Source organism: Numenius arquata, chromosome 11 (genome assembly GCF_964106895.1).
Source record: "Numenius arquata chromosome 11, bNumArq3.hap1.1, whole genome shotgun sequence".
Lineage (NCBI taxonomy): Eukaryota > Metazoa > Chordata > Aves > Charadriiformes > Scolopacidae > Numenius > Numenius arquata.
Genome location: NC_133586.1, coordinates 23,021,836 through 23,043,031, shown reverse-complemented (window position 1 = coordinate 23,043,031; position 21,196 = coordinate 23,021,836). Strand labels below are relative to the sequence as shown.

The window sequence follows — 21,196 nt, the reverse complement described above, 5'->3', positions numbered from 1 at the left end:
AAATTTAGTGGCACAGGTTTGAAGGGAAGGTATTAAATTAAAGGGAATTGTTACTCTGGAAATGATGGGGATGCTGGTAATTTGGATAGAGTGAGGGAGCGGCGTTGCGACAGGACTGACCACCCTCCTGCTTTCTCATACCCTGCGTTAACTCCAGCCACCCCAGCGATGTTCTCTCAGCCTTCTGATGAGGCTACAGTGTGAATCATCGACATCATTTCCCGACCTCATTTGTAATGGAAACTTTGATATCACACTAAAAAATGTGACTGCATTACATCGCTGTCATATCTTGAGACTGGTTTGACCGGCAGATTCATTCCTTCTCTCTCTTCCCCATGTCTGCCATTACAAATGAACGATAAGAGTTGAATAAATCAGACACGTAAAACACACTGGGGTCACTTTGACCCAACTACAAAACGTCTCCAAGTCTACTTGAAACCCTGATTATTTTTCATTCTGGCTATTTACATTCCTCTAACTACCCATGCTGCTCATTATGCTCCAGGAACAAAGCCAAAATCCCTTCCTTTCCTACTGACATGAGGATGCCGTGGGCCCTCTCCAGCAGTTTGCTGTTGGTCGTGTTGACGAATATCCCGTCCTTGTCTAGGAAGGCGCCGGGGCTGGCGAGCCTGCTGTGCCGCATCCCCATCCGGCCGTTCCAGCCAACTGCGTAGGCATCGCTGCAACACCAAACATCGCACAGTGTTAGGGAGATATAAAAAAAACCTGGTTCTGTGGCAAAATAAAGAATAAGATCATAAAATAATCCATCGGTAGAAAGTGACAGTCGCCTATTTATTCATTTCACCATTCATTCACTCCCATGGGATGAGTTGATGATGCCGGACACCACATGAAGTGATTTGCTAATTAAGCACCTTTCAAAAATCAAATACTCATAAAAGGATCAAACTATCAGCAGGAGAATAACATAAGGCTTGGGTCTGCAGATACCCCAGTGGTCCAAAGGATATGAGACTACAAGCTCTGTTATCAGCCTTGCCAACATTAATAGTCACAACTTCAGATGATGCTGGTGCCGACTCTGTCTTCTCTAAGTCATGCAATCATCTCATTAAGAAAAGCAAAAGCAAATATAATTTGCAACAAATGAATTATTTGCCACAAACGAAGGATGCCAGCCCCAGCTGGACTGATGGGTCAGATCAGAATCACTCACTGGTACCCGATCACAAATCACTTGCCCAATTTGGTCCTCTCTGCTGTGCAGCAGAGCTGCTTTGGTCTCCAGAAATGCTCACCTGGCTGCAGAAGGACTGAGGGGAAGGGTGAGAGGAACCAAAATTCTCCTTTGGAGGAAGGGAAATGGGTACTCAACAAAACTTCACATCAGGGCAAATAATTTCCAGAGCTGAGGAGCCTTCCTATGGTCTCTGGGGTTACGCAAAGCCTCTCCTGGGCTGCACGCAACAGCAATACTTTTGGTTTGGTGGTGGGGTTTTGGTGGTTTGTTTGTTGGGTTTTTTTAGTTTTAAATTCTCTATCAGCCTTGCAGAAACCACCATATGAAATAATGCTGATCTAAGGAAGGATATGGGGTCTGCAAGCCCTCCCGGGCTATCTCAGCCAGGAGGAAAAGGAATAGGAGACTCAATGCAGCACCAGTCTTCTGGTCATGAGGATGCTGAAGGACACGGTGGTTTAAATGGGGCCCCAGTCACTTCTGCGGTCTAGCAACAAAGCAGCCTTTGCCTTAAAGTCTTGATTTGGAGGAAGGGCAGTTACCAAGTGCCACATGGAAATTAAAAAAAAGCATGTAAAGTTGTTCATTGAGCCAGCTCCAAGGCTGGAGCCAGATCCTTGGGGCAATGTGACGCTGGAGTTCAAGTCTCCTTGCTGCCTTGCTGCAGTGCTTTTCAAATTCCTTCCTGGCCACATTAAATCAGCATTTTGACATGTACTACTATTAAAAGAAAGGATGAATCACAGCAAAGTAAACCCCTGGCTCAGCGCTCCAGGACCTGCTTTTTTTAAGCAGTCCATTGCATTCAAGGAAGGCCAGTGAGAAGCTTTCATATCCAGGTGATCTCTCCTGTCCATCTTCTTTCTCTTTACAGTTAGTTAAGCCCATCAAAAACCTGCTATTTGCAGGAGGAAAAGAAATCATCGCCGGTTGACAGGTACCACTAAACCTCAATGGTCACTTTTGGGATCTACAACCCATCATTATTCCTGTCCAACCTCAATGCACTCTCAGGCTTGAGACCAGCTGTGGATATATGGACTCTGAACAGGACTAGAGACAGAAAAACCTAGAAATTCCCATGCCATTTAAAAGAAAAAGAAAAAGGAGATAAAAAACCAGCTTTGTTTGTATTGTGGACACTTTAGGATGGATATGTGCATATGGCAACCAACACAGCTGTACTGGTATTTGGGAGGTCAATCACCTCACCAAGCCCTACCAACAGTTTCAAGACAGACTGATCAACACCTGCTTTTCTGCATGCCCCTTAGACATCACTGCACATAAAACAGCTTCATCAATGAACACAAAACAGCAGGAAAACAGATAGCCCGAGCGGTTTTAGTTAGCAATAGTGTGGCTTTCATTACTTTATGGCCAGTGAAGGCACTTCCAAGGCATGCTGGCTTCCCAAGGCTCTGCTGAAGCCTGGTTTCCCCCCCTTCCTCCCCCCAGCATGTGCAAACCACCCATCCGCTTTCTTCTGAGATCAGAGGAGAGCACTTGGCTCGCTGAACCTTCTGCAATGACTTCCTGCGTGATGTCATGCCTCAAATTTGCTTTTAGAAGTAAGCCCCAGGCTATCCTGTGGGCTGGATGTACAACGCAGATTTATCAGCGACCACATGATCATGAGATGGCTTTGAAAGCAAATTCCTGTTTAATTTAGCTCCATAAATCACTGGCCAGACTATCTGCTGGAAAGCTGTTAAAGTAAATCTCTCTTCTGTATGTGTTACCTTCACCCCTGTATTTACCCCTTCTTGCTCAACCACCGCAATTTAACTGAAATACCAACATTTATCAAGCGTGATATGACTCTTCAGGTCAAAATCATCCACAACGAAAGGTATCAAAGTCACCTGCCTACTCCAAAAGCACAGGAAGGATTTTAGAGATCTTACGAGAGACACAGTTTGTGTTTTCAGAGGAAAAGGGCACAGATGACATTTGGGGACCCATCACTGATGATGCCCAAGAGAAGCAAAGATCATGCTGAGGTACCACGCCAGGAGAAGCACAGGAGTTAGGGCAACTTCCAAAGTACATTTTCTGCAAATATATCAGTAAAGGGAATAAACTGTCTGTCCTGACCCTGTTGTTAGGATGCAACTGCTAAGGATAGGGGAAGGAAGACACAATAGTTGCTGCCCTTGATCCTGTCTGCTCTGCTGGTTTGGGTTAAGCCAAATAAATAGAGCTGACCACAGACTGAACTCCACAGTAAACAAATACATCCCCCTCCTTGCCTGGGACACAAGGAGCTTCCCTGCCTTTACAATGGCTCCTCGCTGAGATAATTGAGATGTTTTCGGCTATGAAAACACCAGCAGCCCAATCTGTTCCACCAACATGCCTCCAAAGCTGGAGCTGTCTGGTCAAGAAATGCCCCATCCTGCTTCAGAGATGTTCTTCACGCACCAATATTAGGTTTGAAGGCTTGCTAGAGAAACTGCAGAACTTCTCTTATCTATACGTGAAGATCTCCACAGGGACAAAGTTTCATGTTACATCACATTTAGGGAAACCTGCGCAACCAGAGATGCTAGAAACAGCGAACGTCACCTCTGGAGACACCAACCTTCTCTGCCTTCAACATTACCATGTACTTGCTATCGTGGTAACCCAACAGAATTAGAGCCGTGGCAGCTACAACATGAGGAGCAAGAAAAGGAGGGGTGGGAAAGACTGATGTGAGGACAACCAGGGTTGCACCACCTTCCCATGACAGGGTGAGATTGATTGCACAAGCTGGATTTCTGCCTGAACTCCAGAAGTGGCACAAATTTATGACTTCAATCCAACAACTTTATGGAAATCACATCCTCTCTGACAACTGAAAATAAGCCAACTTGTAATTATATGTGAATATTCAGTTCTCCTTCAGCATGATGCTCCCACCACTCTCAGAGGGAAGAATTCAGGGCAAGAGCGATATTCTAGTCTTGATGGCACTCAGAGGACACATGGTGAAGAAAGCCAGACCATAAAAGCCACTTTTGTTTCCCTAGAAAAAACAGAAACAACATGTGTCTAATTTCTGTCTTGGCCATTTGTCATTAAAGCCAGGAAAAAACGAGGTTTAATAATATATTTGGAGGATATTTTATTTTCTGTGGAAGGGAAGCCTCCTGAGATGCAAGGACGATTACAGGGGATTTGATGGACACGTTTCAGGAGACAGTCTCAGACTCCTCTTGCCTTGTTTTGGACATCTTGTGAAATTCAGCAGCCACGAAGTTACACCTGGATGTCTGCAGCTCCAAGCAATCATTTTAGGAGCTGAGGGTGTTCTGATCATATCTTTCCCCAGCACACATGCATCTGCTCGGAGGGACGCAGAAAGGCACTGCACCCCTTTAGAGGTGGCATTTGGATAATCGGGTGTCTGCAGAGGGACCGCACAAGAATAGCTGGAGAAAAGGAGGAGGATGAGCGCCCAGATTTGCCTTTGAAATGAAGACATTTTGCTTCACAAGCAACTTCATTCTGAAATGGATTTGGAAAACCTTTTGCAGAAGAGGCATAGATCTGCATCTCAAAATGCAGACCTGACTCTCAAACAAAATGGTCTCATTAAGTAGTTGCTTGACTGGCCAGAACCTTCAAGGAAGGATTAAAAAAATAAAACTGTACATAAAAACTGTAAAAATTGAACCTTTATAAAGTTAGCATGCTTCTTTCCCTCAAAAACAAGCAAACATTTGACAAGGTACCATCTCAAGCTCCATAATTTCCCAGGTCCTCCACACTCAGCGGTGCCTCGAGCCACCATCACACAGCTTGTGTGGAGTTCTGCATTCAAACACATCATTGGGTTTTTCACTCCAGAAAAACTCTCAGTAAATTTTTATTTTCTTGATATCAGCACACTGATTAATTTTTTTTGCAAGCTTCTTACCACCTTGTACACCCCACCACCTATAATTGCTGTGTTTTGATGGAGGAAAGTTGCTTTCCCTGCCTGCCATTAAGTCAGGTAAAGATATTTAGGTATGATCACATAGCAGAGAAAGAATGAAGAGAAAATAAAACTAATAAGCAAGCTGGGAGAAACATAAGTACATTTATAACAGCAGACAGTGCTCTCCCATCCCAGATTTCCTCGCCCTGACAATGTAAAATCAAGACACTTACCGCTGGGTCCTCTCGTTGATGGTGTTGACTCCCTGGAGATCTGAGAGCGGTGTCCGTGGGCTCTTCCGAGTAATACCTAAAGCAGCACATGAAAAAAGATGTTTCCACCTGGCTCTTCACCAAAAGGCAATTAGCACAGCCATTGTTTAGCATTGCTACAGTGAGGAGGAGCCTGTACGTGTCGTGGCACGTGCTGGGCATACAAGGGTGCCAAGGATGCTGACATACCCATCGTCTACGAAGTTCTACCTCTCTGCTGCAGAGTCATCACCCTCATGAGTAACGCTGTTTGCTCAAGCCTACTAATTCCCCTCCCACACACGCACACTGAGTTAGGGACACGTTGTCCCAGCCAGTAAGCAAACGCCATGAAGGAAGAGGTTGCTGTGATGGGTGGGACCAGCCACCCGTGTCTAAAATATTCCTGAGCTCTTGGCTGTGCATGGGACAACCCAGTTGCTTGCATGGGCAAAACACCCAGACATAAGTAGGAAGCTTGGAAAAATAGTATTTATTCCTTGCACACTTCTTCCCTTCCTACAGATACATGGACAGGGACACATATAGCAAGTAATATATTGTCTACTGGCTTTATTGCCTATTGAACCTATATCCTTTGATAGGAGTAGTTTTAGAATAATTTATATTTAATACGTAGCCAAGGAAGTTATCATGCTTGGTTACAGAAGCAGACATTTCAATCTTCCCCAAAGTGGAAATGTTTTGTAACCAAGCATTTAGGAAGACATAAGACAATTCTTGTAGACAACAAAATGCCTTTCAAGTCAGTAAACTACAGATATTTAAAGACCCAATAAGCTCAAATTTGACATGAAAACAGCCAAGCAATTTTTTAACTGTCCTGAAATTGCTGCAGTGAGACAAGAAACATCGCAGCACTCGCCTGAACATGGGAAAAATGTGTATTCCTTTACCCTGAGATTTCTGCAGTGGAAAAAACATTGAAAAAACCCCTCTCTGAAAAGAAAAAAGACTATTATTTGGCTATAATACCCAAAGGCTAAGTAAAAAGGTGCCCTCAGGATCTTTTTATTCTGAAGATGAAAGCAAAGCCAACACGCAGAGAAATGAGCCCATCCTGCTGATCTGCCATTCCCCAGAGCCTGAAATGTCTAAGGAGAAGATGAATTCCCACCAAACCTCAACAGGTGACATCCCTTTAACAGGACATCTACTGTCCTCTTCTACCTGTTGAGATATTATAACAGTTTGTCTTGAAGGCTGAACATTGGGCAGGAGATGCCTGAAAAGGCTAATGGCCCACTTGGTTAAGTTATTGTATCTAAAGGTGTCCAAATATCCTAGAAATCCAAGTGAAAGAAAATTCGGAAATGTGCTGCCACAGGTCATCTTTGATCCTGCCTGTGCTCTGAGGCAGGAACGAATCACTCCTGGTGAGAAGGTTTTGCAATCTCCAACTCGGGACATTTTTGGAAAGCAAGTCAGATAATCTACATGAGTGCCCTAGCTAGTTAAAAAATCTCCTTTTAATCCCCCTTTTACCCTATTTAAGCCATTTTTTGTTACAATTCTCGTCCTAAGAGTGTTCTTTTACTTCTTTCAAGACTGGCATTTCTGTGCCAAAAGTTGCTTGTTTAGAGCACAGAAATCCAATTGTAAAGGGGGGAGGAAATGAGAATAACCAAGAATCTGCTTAAAATACGGTACTAGTATTTTTTGTAGCTAATTTCACACTAAGAAAGCACCTAAGGTCTAGCTGCATCTATTTTTTTATATAGTATATATGCCTGAACACTTGCCCATTAAGGCACAGAAGGCTTCTCTAACCTAAAGCATTTCATGAAAAATGACCTTTCAGTGGTATTTTCTTTCAGTCGATACTTTTTTTTGCTGCCTTCTTTTTGGAGCAAACTCTGTCCTCCTTCGCTTCTCTGCACTCCCCACCAAAGAAATCCCTGACAGAAAAAGCCCCAAGCCCCATCTAACCCACCAAGTTGGGCTGAAGTTACGAAGACAAGGTTGTATCAAAGTATTACTGCATCTGCACCAGGCACTGCTCGGGAAAAGGGAATTTCTATTTCAGGCTTTCAGATAATAGATGCATTAAAACAGCACTGTAATTCTGCCAGCTTAGCACTTTAAGCGATTTTTGATTAATAAAAGTTATGGTGCACAAGCTGGGTTAAAGATTGCTTTAGACATACAAAAAAAAAGAAAAAAAAAAAAAAAAAAGACTTTACTACATTGTGCCATGACTTGGTTCTTAAAAGAAGAAATACATATGTGCCAAAGCCAAATACACGTTGTCATACAGATGTACCTCTTTTTCTGGGAAATAGAGAGGGTTTTTTCGGAAATGAAAGGCTAAAACATTTCAGATTTAACCTAATGAGTCACATGTGGCTTAAAATTCTGTATAGTGAATACAGGCTATTAAATTGTATGTATTAACACACTGCACGCAAGGAACAGTGGTATGAGTGGAAACCACTCATCCCCTTCGCCCAGGTCAGATTTATTTTACATTTCAGGAATAAAATTATTCTGATTTTTCAAGCATATTCCCTTTTCTTCAGCAGTAGTGTTTCCAAAAGACAGACTGATTTCCCTACCAGGTCTTTGCCTTCACTGAGAAGAACTTTGGGTAATGCCAGTCTACTCCCTACTCATGACCATCAACCAGTAGAGCTTTGGTCTCGAACTCAAGAGATGCCTAAACACACTGCCTTGTTCTGGTGGAAGATCATAAATTGATAGACTCAAAAAACACCAGCAAAGCAGCTGAGATAGGGAGGGAAGAGCAACCAGTTGGCTACACAAGCTGAATATCAAGTGACCTAAGGGGAATCTCAATATATTCATCAAATCAATTAGTTTTCTCTCTTTGCACATAGCTGGAACTAATTGCACTATTTAAGACAAGGAGTTGACCTATTTTGTCCCTCTCTCGAGGATGACATGGATGTAACCTCATCTGACTTCTGGGAAAAGCCGAGTCTCTGGGGCTAACCTCAGCCTAAGCATCCTCACCTGCGGGGCCCACAAGCCCACTAAATTCAGGACCCAAAAATTATCCAGGCTCTGAGCCTGGTTTGTCCTGCCAGAGAAGCACAGCCTGGGGAAGCAGCTTGTCAGAGCACACCCCGTGGGAAGAGCCGAAGGATTTCTGAACGCGGAACATGAATTACTCGTTTGTCGGGTCGGATGCTCTCCGCCAATTCACAAACTACAGCAATGTTACTCTCCCATCCACGTGCTGGTTTGATCCTAAGCGAGACTGAACCATGTGGAATATTCTACATTAAGTGAGGTTTCAACATGCTGAGCTCAACTCCACTGCTTCACATTAAATTAAAGCTCTGTTCCTAAGTGTCTCTTGAGTTGCATGAATTTCCCTGTTCACACTGAAGCAACTGCAAATTAAACACCCCAAACTTCCCATGTTGCTGAGCTAACTTACAAATTAAAAATGTACCTAATTAATTAATTGCAAATAAAATAACTCTACTGATAACCACCTTCCTTTTCAACAGTTTCTTAGTGGTATCAGGAAGGTCACTTAGCACAGCACCACTTAAGAAAATCTGCTGCTGTGTTTGTTTTACTGCTTTATATTTCCTTGTAGCAAGGGTGGGAACTTGGAGGAGAAAACAACGTACTCTGAATTAAAATTTAAAGCCTAAATTAAGAATGAAAACACCTCTGCTCCCCCAGTGCTACATGCTGCAGGAAGCATGGAAACCTGATATGAGGTTTCTAGCAGGAAAAGCGTATTTGTGATGATTTAACATGCAAGTACCGTACTTACCGTGCTCAGCTCTGCAGGAAAAACCTGGCTGGTTTGCATTTATGCCTAAATTGTGCGATGTTTAAGTTCGCAACTCAGGCTGAGGATTTGCCCTTGGAGACTGCATATAGCAGTGCTCTATTTCTGTAAGCTTTAACGTGCAACATGAAGGAAGAGAATAATGGCAGAAAAATGATGTATCTAAAGATATGAGCACCAAATATTTATTTTTATATATATGTAATATAATAGCACAGGCAGAAGTGTCCGTGTTGTCATGCAGGATAAGTTTATTATGTGACAGAGGAGTGAGGAGGAAGAAATGGAGACCAAGTGCATCTTTACCCAACTCATTCTGTAAAATAACATTGCCAAATGCTTTGGTTTTAAGTACAAGCCCTCGGAGACAATATTCTCACAAGCTAAAGTTATTTTTGAAGTCCAATGAAATCCAAATAAAGTCACATTCCAACTGTATCAGCCATGTGCCTTATATCAGGTCCTACTGGACCTGTGGTGCTTTGAACTTATTATCATACATGTGGTAACAACAATAAAACACCAGAAAAATACCCCTCTAAGCAGCATCCCGACCCAATGTCAGCGAATAAACAGGGAAACCGCCAACAAAATGATGCTGCAGCTCAAGAGACGTGGGTTTGCATTTAATTTTATTCTTCAAACTGCCTCCTAATTTCCCCGATAGGTCCAAAATTGCTCTAAGGCAGCCAGTTCGATCCTGGAAGGCTCCTCAGGTGTTTTTTTCTTACTTTTTCTAGGCTGAATGCACCTGGTTTCCATTTCTTGGCATGTGAGTGTCATATGAGAGGGAAGGGCAGGTGGTGGAGCCTTACTGTACTTCTCCTCCTTGCATCTCTGCAGGATCTCTAAGCTCCTCTGATGGACTGGGTGATGGAGAAAGCTAAAACTATCCACACTTTTCAAAACCGCACATGGCACTGCATCATCATGCCCTTGGGAAGCAAAATAAAAACAACAAAAAAAATGGAGAGAAGAGAAAGATTATACAAGCAGAAATCAGGAGAGGGTAAAGAACAAGCCCGAAGGACATGAGAGCTTGAGGGTCACGCATTTTTCATGCTCGACACAATTTAACCTCGGTTTCCTCCTGACACGGCACTGTGGAACAGGAGCGATGGGCTGGACCGTGTCCCAACCCCACTTATAATCCTTATTAGCCAGAAAGAATCACGTTATAAACACTCTGAGATTATTGGTTAAAAAAATGTATGATTGGATAAATTTTTACTTTTATTAACTGCTTTTTCAAATCCTTTCTGGGCCTCTGCCAGGCGTTATCTGCAATTCCCTGCACAGATGCTCCCAGACATGGCCACCTCGAATTCTCATCTTGCATCCCAGTGCCACGCTTTGCTCAGATATTGGCAATTAAAAGGAAAATCAGAAATTATTTGTATTAAACCAGGGTTCTGTATTCCTCAAGGGCAGAGGACACAGAGTCTGGAGCTAGGTATGACGGGTTTAAGGTCAAAAATTGGAGGAAACCATCACAAGAGGACTTTTGATGGCCAGCTCTGACCACAGGGTGGAAGAGGGGTTACAGAGGTGACACTGTGCAGGCAGCGCCTCTCCGTCATCGCTCAAGTGGCCAAGTCAAGGGATACGTCATGCGCCCATTGAGGCGTGATGAGGTCACCAAGGAGTTACCTTGTGTCAGCACGTACAGAAGCATTTCATACCAACGCATTAAATCATCTGCAAGGTCTGATGTGAACTTTCCAGAGGAACACTGTCAAGGGGCATCTTCCTCGCATTAACACCACTTCATGCGGCTCAGTGAGACCTCAAAGACCAATTTTTTGGTTGCTATCACCTTTATTGGGCAAATACAGGGTGGTTTTTTTATTCTTTCAGGGGGAGTTTGGTTTTTTGGTGCCCAGCTTCAGGAATAAATGTGCAGAAGTCAACAGGATTGGTTTTGAGAAGGTGTTATTGTGTAGGTCAGCCAAGGAGCAACCCTTGTTGGCCAGATGCAGAACCCATCGAGGGACAGCACTGCCCCAGGACCATGAACCCTTCGTCAGAGCGAGGATTTAGGTTTGTGTCCAGCAAAACCAAAATGAGAAAGCTGGGAGTCTCCACTGCCTGGTTTATATGAGCAGCACCAATTCTCCATCAAGTTTTAACTAACAAGGAATTAAAGTTTTTTGCGTAAAAAATTCATATTGATGACATAGCAAAAAAAATGTCCATCAGCCAAATTTCTTTCCTAAAAAGCTTGATAATGTTCCTTTAATCAAAGTTCACTAACAAATCTGGTTCAAATATGTAGTTCTTTTGGACTACCTCAATCCTCCCTGATAAACTCAATAGTAATAATAATTTAAAAAGCAAGTTATTGAAAAACTCCACCCTTCACCTAATTGCATCTTGCCAGATCCCAGTGTGTTTCATCCAAGGAAGGTTGGCAGCACCATAAGAGGTACCTCTTGGGCAGAAGAGAAAGGTACCCAACAAAATTCACTGTGACCCTGCTTTGCTGCTCTTCACCTCCAGGTGAACAAGGACAATCCTGCAGGCACTATGAGGATATGAGGAGCACACAAAAAAGGAGAGTCCCTAAAGCCAGCAGGAAAAAATGCTGATTATCTTTACAGAAGCATCTGTAGCACTGGTTGGCACTGTTGGCACGGAGAAGATAACCGAAAGGATGATGCAAAAAGAAAGCAGAGCAGATTTTTGCAGAGCTGCTTATACATAAGCTGGAGATTTTTCATTAAAATCCCTGTTGGGTACTGCAAGCGTGATTCCGATAGGCCTCCACACAGGTAAAAGCAAGGGAGGTCCACTTGCGTTTAAGACAAAAGAGAACAAAGAGCCTTAAGTAAATAAAAGCATGCTTCAGATATTTTCCTGCTCATTAATGGATGGTAGTAGCAGCAGATGGGACCTTGGAAACCAAGAATGGGTTATTTTTTAAGCCATTAAAAAAATTATATACAAATATTAAGCATGCACACTTGGATGAATGTACATGTGTGAAGTTATTCTCCACTAATCTGCTGTAATTTTATCAAAAGCTCAGGCTAATTAAAGCCAGCAAGGTTTGGTAAAAAATCAAAATAAAACCTAAAACATATGCTGTCTTTGGTTGTCTGCCTTTGTCTATCGAGATAGGGTAATTTTAGGGATTCTTTAATAATTCACAAATGCCTTCTGCCATAGATGCAAAGCATCAGTTTGGAGCTTTACTGCGTTATTTTGGGGAGCAGGAGGGACCACCAGCATCTGGTAGCGGATGTGCTATGCTGCACCAGCCCGCCCCACTGTCCAGACACTGGCCAAGCCTTCAGCTCAGGTCCTCCTCTTCTACAGTATCTGCTTTGTGGTGCTTTGGCAAGACGGATGGGATTTTGGAGAAGGACAACTGAATGGGAGGTGGGCACGAGGTCTAACCAGCAAAAGCATGATGAAAAGGTCAGGACTGGGCTCTGAGCAACCTGATCTACTTGAAGATGTCCCAGAGGGGTTGGACTAGATGACCTTTAAAGGTCCCTTCCAAACTATACTACGATCCTATGCAAACATTGCTACTCATCTCACCTTGCTAAGTTCTACTACTACCTGAGCAGAAGTCATGCTAGGAGATGATGGGTACCTCTCCAAAGAGTTCAGAGGCAGCTGAACGTGAGTGGTCCCAGCTCCACCATTCCTTACAGGACAAACTTTCCTAATAGGTAAGGTGCAACTGAATAAGGAAATTAGATTTAGGTAATCTTCTTCCATCAGTACTACCTACATGGTGACTTTCACATGACTTTTTCCCAATTCAGGCTGAAGATGCACATAGAAATTCAGGATATGACTTATCTGTGGATTGTCAGGAAGCTTAAGATAAACCTTATCCAGACTTTTGAGGGGGTTGGGTTTTTTCTTTTTTTCTTTCTTTTTGGCTCAAAAAACAAAGGTTACAAAGCACAAAGCCATTTCAAAGCAGGCCCAAAGGATACCAGATAAATAAACCAGCAGCAACGTGTGCCAGGAAAGGTTTAGAAACTCAGCCATTACTGTTAGTTTTGGTATGGAAAGAGAAGGTGGTGCAAGAAGTGAGTCTCCTAGAATTGTCTGAAAACCTCCTGGACTCTATTCTATACCTACGTATTGACATATATATATATAGATATAAGCAAGTTAATGCCACAAAGTCAAGATTGAAAAACAGAAAGGTAGCTAGTGAGGAGGCAAGCATGGCAGGCACGACTGACTGCTAGAGACACAGAAAGCAAAGCAGGGCTTGAAATTAGCTCTTACTTCCCAAGACTGAGTGTATATTTTTGATCTCCTTGACCAGCTCGCTTTAGTTCAGCCCGAGCTTTGTGCAAGATAAAAAAGGCGATGGTCGGAAAATGCAAATAGGGATTTCCGAAGCCAGCTCTTTCTCCCAGCGTTTCTCTCTCTGCCGTCTACCTCTCGGCACTTCGCAGTGCTGCTGTCTGTCAAGATGCTGCCTTGATGTACACAACAGACCCAGGTTCACGAGAAACATCTTTTCTCTTACGCCGCATCCAAGCGGTTCGAGAGGAAGAGTCTCAAGAGCTGAAGGCTGATTTTTTCCTGAAGGCTGATCTTAGGATCCTATTATTCGCCCCAAACAAGAAAATTATTCTCTCCATTTGTACGGTTTCCATATCTACGTCCCTCAACCCAAGCTCCTTGGCTCTCCTTCATGCACACCTCTCCAACTCAAAAAAAAAAAAAATTCATGGGGCGGCTCTGTGCTTAATTTTAACTCTGCTGACGTTTTCCCTGCTGAGGTTCTAATTTCATCATGAATTTCAAGCCCTCTTGTGCCCAGAAATTAATACTAATAGCTTGTACCCATCTTGCTGAAATTGCTTTATGCAGAGAAATGCAATGATCTAAAAGCGCAGCCAGGTATTGCGTGCCACAGCATGATGATGCACCATTACTTTCCTTTAATTTAATGCCCCTGCATTCGGCATGAGGTGGTTCTGGATGACTGTGAAGCAATGAATTTTGCCAGACAAAAGACACGCTCTCTTGCAGCTTAAAGGGTGAACATCTTGAAAAATTATAGAGAAGAATTATTTCCTTTTTTTTTTTCCCCAGATGTAACTAACAGTTCAAGAATTCATAGCAAAATTAATTTGCCTTATTTGCTGAATAAATTTTATGTTTCTATTCAAATCATTCAGGAATTTCTATGCGTGCATCCTACAAAAAGGAAAAGATAAAGCACCAGCAAAATGAAAATCTTTCCTTATGATGCATTAAAATCCAGACGTACCTTTAAATGTAACTTTTGCATAGCAAAATACACTGTTTCAATGAGGTTTTTTGCTAGATTATAGCTCATAATAAGTCAGGCTACTTAAAATACTGTAGTATTATATTAGATCTATGCTGCTGGTGAAAAACAGGCACTAGGGCTAGGAGATAGGCACACGTACCAGTTTTCTTCTCCACGTATCGTTTTCCAGCCTTCCGAAAAGCAACCATGGCCCTGAAGAAGGCCCGCAGGACTGCCCAGCGGAACACGGCCACCGGGTCGATCCCGATCATCCCGCAGATAAAGGCGTTTTTGCTGCTTCGCAGGAGAGCTACAATGTCCGGGCGCATGTGGTCTGTGTTCTTCTCACGAAAATCCTAGGGAAAGAGAAAAAGGAGGGGGAGAAAAGAGGAAAATAAACAATATCTGCAAGATACGCCAGGTAAGATCTGCCAGGCCGTCCCTGGGTCAGTACAACTATTGAATCCTGCTTCTATCTTCTTTTTTCTGCCCCCATATTTGACCCCTCTTTATGTCCTGAAAATAAATGTTTTATCCCAAAGCACAGCTCTCTGAAGCATCTCGAAGCTGATGCTAAAGTTTGTCACATGCATTGATTGCATCAGAAACACAATTATGGATTTGCAGTCACAAATCCCGAGTCGTAAATCATACAGGCTCCCCTTCCCACCAGACCTGCTTCTGCTAATACTTGGCATGGATATAAATAGGGTCAACTTTGAAATCGTTTGCATGGGATTTGAAGAAGTACCTGCAGCAGTGAGATGCTGAGACCTATGCTCATGTAGCTTGTACTAAAAAACAGCTAATGATGCAAAAAACATGGGGTTTTTAAACAAACCAAGTCCAGAAAGGCTACCAAATACCCAATTTCAAGCCATTGCTGGGACGTAGCATTAACCTCAGTGCCTGTCCCTAAATTCTTCCCCTAAATGCCAATAGGCAGAGCTTGCGACATGGAGGAGAACAGGAAGACACAATCCCCACCACCTTCTCATTCCAGCCAAGCTTTTCACCAAACACTTCTCTCCCGATCCTCGCATCTCTTCTTTAGCCAAGTCCTCTCCAAAACATCTCCATGGAGCCTTTGGGGCTCTCCTTCCCTGTCACAACTAGATGATTTAAATGAAAACAACTGCTGAGGAACAGCTGGGTGACAGACCTTCACTCCGTACTTCACTTTGCCCGCATAGTGTTTGATGATGAAAGCCGGCTCCATGACCGCTGGAAATTCAATGTAGGAGTTCCCTTCGTGTTGACGCTTAAACTTGTCCAACAGCGTCTGGTTTGTGGCTTGAGGAAAACTGAGCGGAAAGAATTAAAAAGAAGAAAGCCATAAACCCAATGAAAAAGCTTGTGCACTTCTTTCTTGACCACAAATGGGAAAACAGAGATATTCTGAGCTTCCTCTTCTGTGCCTGCAGATACTAAGCACGCACTATTTTGTATGCTGTCATGTGGTTATATACAAGTGCAAGGTGTATCTGTTGTCTGAAGAACTCTTAACTGATTTAGTGATGGTCTGAAATCAGTTATAAAAGCACAAATAGGTGTATTTTTACTGCGGTATACTGCATTGTATGCCCATTGCATGGAAATGATTCCGAGTATCTGCGTTTATCTGAAACCCCAAGTTTCTGTCATTGGTTTTGAGGCTCAGATGGCTCCTGTATCTGTGGGGTATTCACACATTTAGGAAATATTAAGCTGTTTTGCCTATAAGTCTCACTTCAGATTCAGGAGTTACTTGACTGATCCTGGCATAGGAGAGAGGAAGAAAAAGGACAAAGAGCTTGAGCAGAGTCTCTTGGTAAGAGCAAGTCAATCCTCCATCCTCAAACTCCATGTAAATCTGCAAATTGGGGGTATATTTCACCAATGTACCTAATTCAAGCTGGTTTAGCCTAGTGTAGTATCACTGGGACAGCGTTACCGCTGCTGTGTGTCTGGTCAACAAGACAAGAAACGGAGGAGAAAACCGGCACGTGCATCCGACGGGAGGTCCCTTACGCTCCAAACTTTCCACCCAAAGGCAGACCCAGAAGCCACAATTTCTACTGAGACAAGCGGGATGGACACAGACAGCCAAGGCTGCAAACCCCAGCCCCACCTCTCATGATGCTCATGAAGCCCTGCAGCCCCTACGTACAACTGCCTCAGTTCATTCTGGCTTAATTTTTAGAAGTTGATCGATAAATCCAGTTTGTATCTCAATCAGCACCCACACAACCTGCTTTAACTCCTGCACTTGGATTCTCCCTTCAAGCATCTTCATGTTGTTACACCACAAGAGACAGGGAGAGAAATGAGGAGAGAAGCCAAGGAAACCTTTGCCCTTTCCTTTAGTGGAAGAAATTATTGAAACGGAATTTTAATTATTATTTGTTAAGGCTTTTTGCTCAGCTTGCTGATTCTCCCCTGTTTGCGTTACCACCTCGGAAACAGGAGACAGAAGATAAATCAGGCCAGCGAGGAATTAGCATCTCTCTGGAAAGAATTACAAGAGGTAAGACTTAAGGATAAACACTTTCTAAGTGAAAAAAACTCAAATACCATTAGCAAAACCAACGGTTTCCTACTCACTTGCTTTCCTCATCCAGCAGATGGAGTAGGCCCGTCGGCTTCTTACTGATCAGGTTGATGCAGCTGGAGTTGTCTATGTAGTCGATGTTGTGCCAGCTAATTCCTTCTGCTCTATATTCCTCCTAAAAGAACCCCCCACAGATATTATAATGATATTGGGTGAAAGCAGAAAAAGAAAGGTGAAAATCAAAGGGTTTCGTGGAAATCCAGGCAATTGTGTCTCTCTTTCCTTTTCCTGGCTTGCTGTTAAAGTGCTATACAATGTATGTGCATCAACTTATATTTAGCATTCAGTTGCTACAAGAAAATGGTGGTACAACATATTCATTTAATTACGCAGTAAAAGGAATATAACTCCTTCTCCTGCTTATACTCTTCTGTATCTCCCATGATTAATGGCTGGTGCCATAAGGGCTGACGAAGAGACCTCCAGCTGGCAGAAATCACCACTCCAAGTCCCTTTACAGTAAAAGTGAGGATCTGTCCCCAAATCCACACTGCGGGAAAAAAAAGCTACTTATTTTTCACCAAAATAACTCCTTGCTCTTTCATAAAGGTTATCTCCTCCGAGATAGATTTTCAACTGGATTACTTTGAGAATTCTTCTGTAGAAATTGTTTTAGGGTGTTTGGAAGAAAGACAAGCTGGTTTATCCATAAAAATCATAATTTTTATCATATGCTTCTAAGACCTGTGACTCATTCTCAAAACAGCGATACTGGAAGTGCACCTTACTCCATGTGTTGGGAAAAGTCCTATCGATCCAAGCTGCTTTTTTACTTTTCTGCTACAAGACACTTTGATAGCAGAATTCAAGAAAAAAAGGAAAAAAAAATCCTCAAAATTACATTAATATGAAGCACCTTTGTAGCAATCCAATTCATTTTTATTGCTGCTTCTGCTTTTATTTTTAATATGAACAAAAAACATAAAAAGAAAAGTGTGTTCTTCTAACTCTCCAAAGTATCCCCATCCAAAGTTAACATGAACACTACATCTATTATTTTTAGAATTAAAGAGCCTGGAGTGCTTTGAGACACCTCACGAGGAAATTTATCCTAAAAAATTACAAGGTCCTGAATTCAGTATTTGAGACACCCTCTACCCTTTACACCGACCATCCACACCATATCCATATGTGTGGATGCACAGTTTTTAACAGCTCTAGAGCCTTTCAGTTTCAAAACAGAACGCATCCCGTTGGAAGAAAAAAAAGCCCTGAAAATTAAAAACAATTCCACACTATGAATTTTAGTTCTTCTTTTAATTTTTTTTCTATTTTTCCCGATTCCTATAGAGGAACCAGGACATAGCAGGCAGGCAGAATAGCATCGACAGGTCCCTGCTAAACTATAGGCATTTAAAAAATCATATATTTCACTAAGATTTGTTGTATTTTAGTGCAAGTCAGGAAAAAAGCTTCTATACGGCAACCCAGCCAACTGTAGAAGATTGCATATTTCTTGAGGAAGCATAAGCTTCTCCTGAGTGACTCAGAAGAGGGCGATGCGTGCAGCAGTAATGGGAGTCAGCATCATTTATCAACCGCCCGCTTCTGGCAGCTGCTTAATCGGGTGCAGGGTCCATTAGTCCCAGCTTCGCCTGTCCAGGTCTGGTTCTGAGCACCCAGAGAGCAATAAACCTTGCCATGACAGTAAAAAAGCCTTATTTTAGTGGTGATGGGTGGCTGGTCCATGTTACTTGGCTTAGCTGTTTATTATCATGACTCTTTTTTGAACTACTTGTATGGGGCCTTTACACATATTTTTCCCCCCCATAAAACCCCCAATTATCTAGAGTTTAAATTTTGCATACATCTAAATTGGGCACATATCGTCACTCTGCTCTAGAAGCCTTCTAGACAACCATATGTGAATCTCTTATGACCACACTAAAACTTTTCTACTACTCCAAAGATTGGTACAAAATAACTAATTAGCAATCCCGGCTGCTTTGTGGTTTTTTTTCCAAATATATTCCAGTAAATGACCATAAAAGACCACTGAGTTCAAGGTCTCTACTTCTTTAGGCTCATCTTCAGCTCTGCAACAGACAGTGCATGACTGAGGTCGGTCATCACGTACCTCCTGGCCTCGGTTACTCCAGCTGCAGGATTTTGGCTAATTTTCCCTCCTCTGTTCTTTTTTCCTCTGGGCTGGGTCAGAAACACTCGCTCCCAGGCCATGCAGTTGTTCCCCACATCTGTCCATCTGCTGCTCCCTCCCTTCCATCCCCAATGCAACCTCTGGCTGCGTTGGCCAAAGATGAAGAGAAATTAAAGTCCTCAACTAATAACCTTTTCCACAATAACCCAGCTACATGCTCCCATTTCAAGACAGGAGCGTATGCAGCAGCTGCTATGCCAGAGCAATTGCTCCAAAGCTTACATGGAAAAAAATTCCCTTTATTTCTCTTTTCCTAGCATTTTTCCAGTTACGGGTTCAGTTGTCTTCAGAAAGAATCCCAGCCCAGTAGAAATAACTCTGGCTTTGTGACTGAGCGATGTAATTCCTTGGATGTCTGCAGAACACCATGCAAATTGTGCACAGAAAGCAGCAGATTTAGAGTAAAATCATTGCTATGCACATATATATCTGTTAAACTTACTCAATTAAGTTTCAGTTATTAATCTTCTATATGATTTCTATATTTATCTTTCTTCAGAATTCAGGAGATATCCTTAAAAGCTACCTCCAAATATTTCTTCACTTTTACGACAATGAAGTCTCTGCCATCCTTTAATGGACACAGTGTCCTCACAGAGCACTTGAATATTAAGGAATTAGATCCAAACAACACAAGGTTTTCATTTAACAAACATGTGGTCAAGATTGTGGACAATACGAAACACTTAGAGTCCATTTGAACAAAAAAAATCTCAAACTGGAGGTTAAATGAAAATCAGCTTAAATTTATAGCTTGACTTAAAACTAGGGGCAAATTCAAATGTCCTATTTCTAGAAGACCACCTTTACAACGAAAACCAAACCGTTGACATTACCACTATCTTGCAAAAGTTTCTAGTGCGGGAAGGTCCACGGAGTCCTATTTTTTGGCACCTTTACTCCCAACAAAAATGTGTGGATTTACTCCTCCCATCCCCTGGACAGCTGAAACCTGGTCTGCTGGAAGGTGGAGCGATGGAAGTTCACTGGAGAGGAGAGAACTGAGCTCCCAAACTTGGCAAAAGGAATTGAGCAAAGAACCAAAAAAAAGACATCGAGGGTTTGTTTTGTTGTTTGTTTGTTTTTTTTTTTAAGTCCAGCAGCTCCATATTTTCATTTAATTAGTGGGTGAGATGCTACTGATTGCTCTCCAGAAGCCACCAGAAGAGTAGATTAACGCTTCCCAATTGTGCATTTAGAAGCCATTTAGAAGGAATTCTGCTGCCCTGAGCACGATGACGTTGGCAGGACGTCAACGTTGGCACAGCACGTCGCCAAAGGGACTCGTTCTGCCAGCGCGAGCCCAATCACTTGTCAAATGCTGTTGTCACCCGAATCAGAGCAGGGTTGAGCTGTTGTAGCTTCATCGGGACGAGCACTGTGGCAGCCAGGGCAGCAGAATCGCGTAACGTGGGTTTGGTCTCTCTGACTCAGCTGAAGCTCAGGAGAGAAGAGGGTTAGTGACTTCATCTCACCTCTCTTTAGGGAAAAAAAAACCCTGTATATATATGTATTTCATTATTGCATTTGATATTTAGAAAGATGTGGCTAAGCAGGGAGGTGGCTCAAAAGAAAAGCCAGAATTAGTTTGAGTTTTGCCAGAGGTAGTTTTTTTTAGAGCTAAAAATGCTCAGATAGATCTGAATGCATAAACACAATTTGTGATGTTCAAACATTTAACAAAAACGACCCTAAAGACCATAAAAAAGGATGATAAAATATGGGTGCAAACTTCGAAATGCATATTCTCAGATTATGAGCATAAATCTTTATTGAATATCACACAACATCACCTGAGACATATTAGCGTGTAAGATCTGGGATACCAAATAAATAGAATGTGGCAAAAATTCCAACATTTTTATATATGAAAATTAAAGGAACTCTAGTAAAGAGATGGCTAAGCACTATTAAAGCAAAACCCTGCCTGCCTACAACCGACCCCAGAGTACAAACACTGCTTATGCCACACAGAACAATAAATTCAAGATTAAAATACATGTGCTGAGCATCAGAAAAACCTACCCAACTGG

The 21,196-nt window shown here is 42.5% G+C and overlaps 1 protein-coding gene across 1 annotated transcript in view; it reads right to left on the bottom strand.

The window, feature by feature from the left end:
• The window catches only part of MYO9A (myosin IXA), a 152,650-nt gene that overhangs the window by 33,663 nt on the left and 97,791 nt on the right, over positions 1-21,196 (bottom strand). Inside the window, exons 11-16 of the mRNA XM_074156627.1 lie at positions 16,999-17,120; positions 15,578-15,719; positions 14,576-14,771; positions 9,977-10,096; positions 5,354-5,429; positions 546-689 (exon numbers count right to left, since the gene is read on the bottom strand). Coding sequence (XP_074012728.1) covers positions 546-689; positions 5,354-5,429; positions 9,977-10,096; positions 14,576-14,771; positions 15,578-15,719; positions 16,999-17,120 — 800 coding nt within the window. The remainder of the gene's footprint in view (positions 1-545; positions 690-5,353; positions 5,430-9,976; positions 10,097-14,575; positions 14,772-15,577; positions 15,720-16,998; positions 17,121-21,196) is intronic.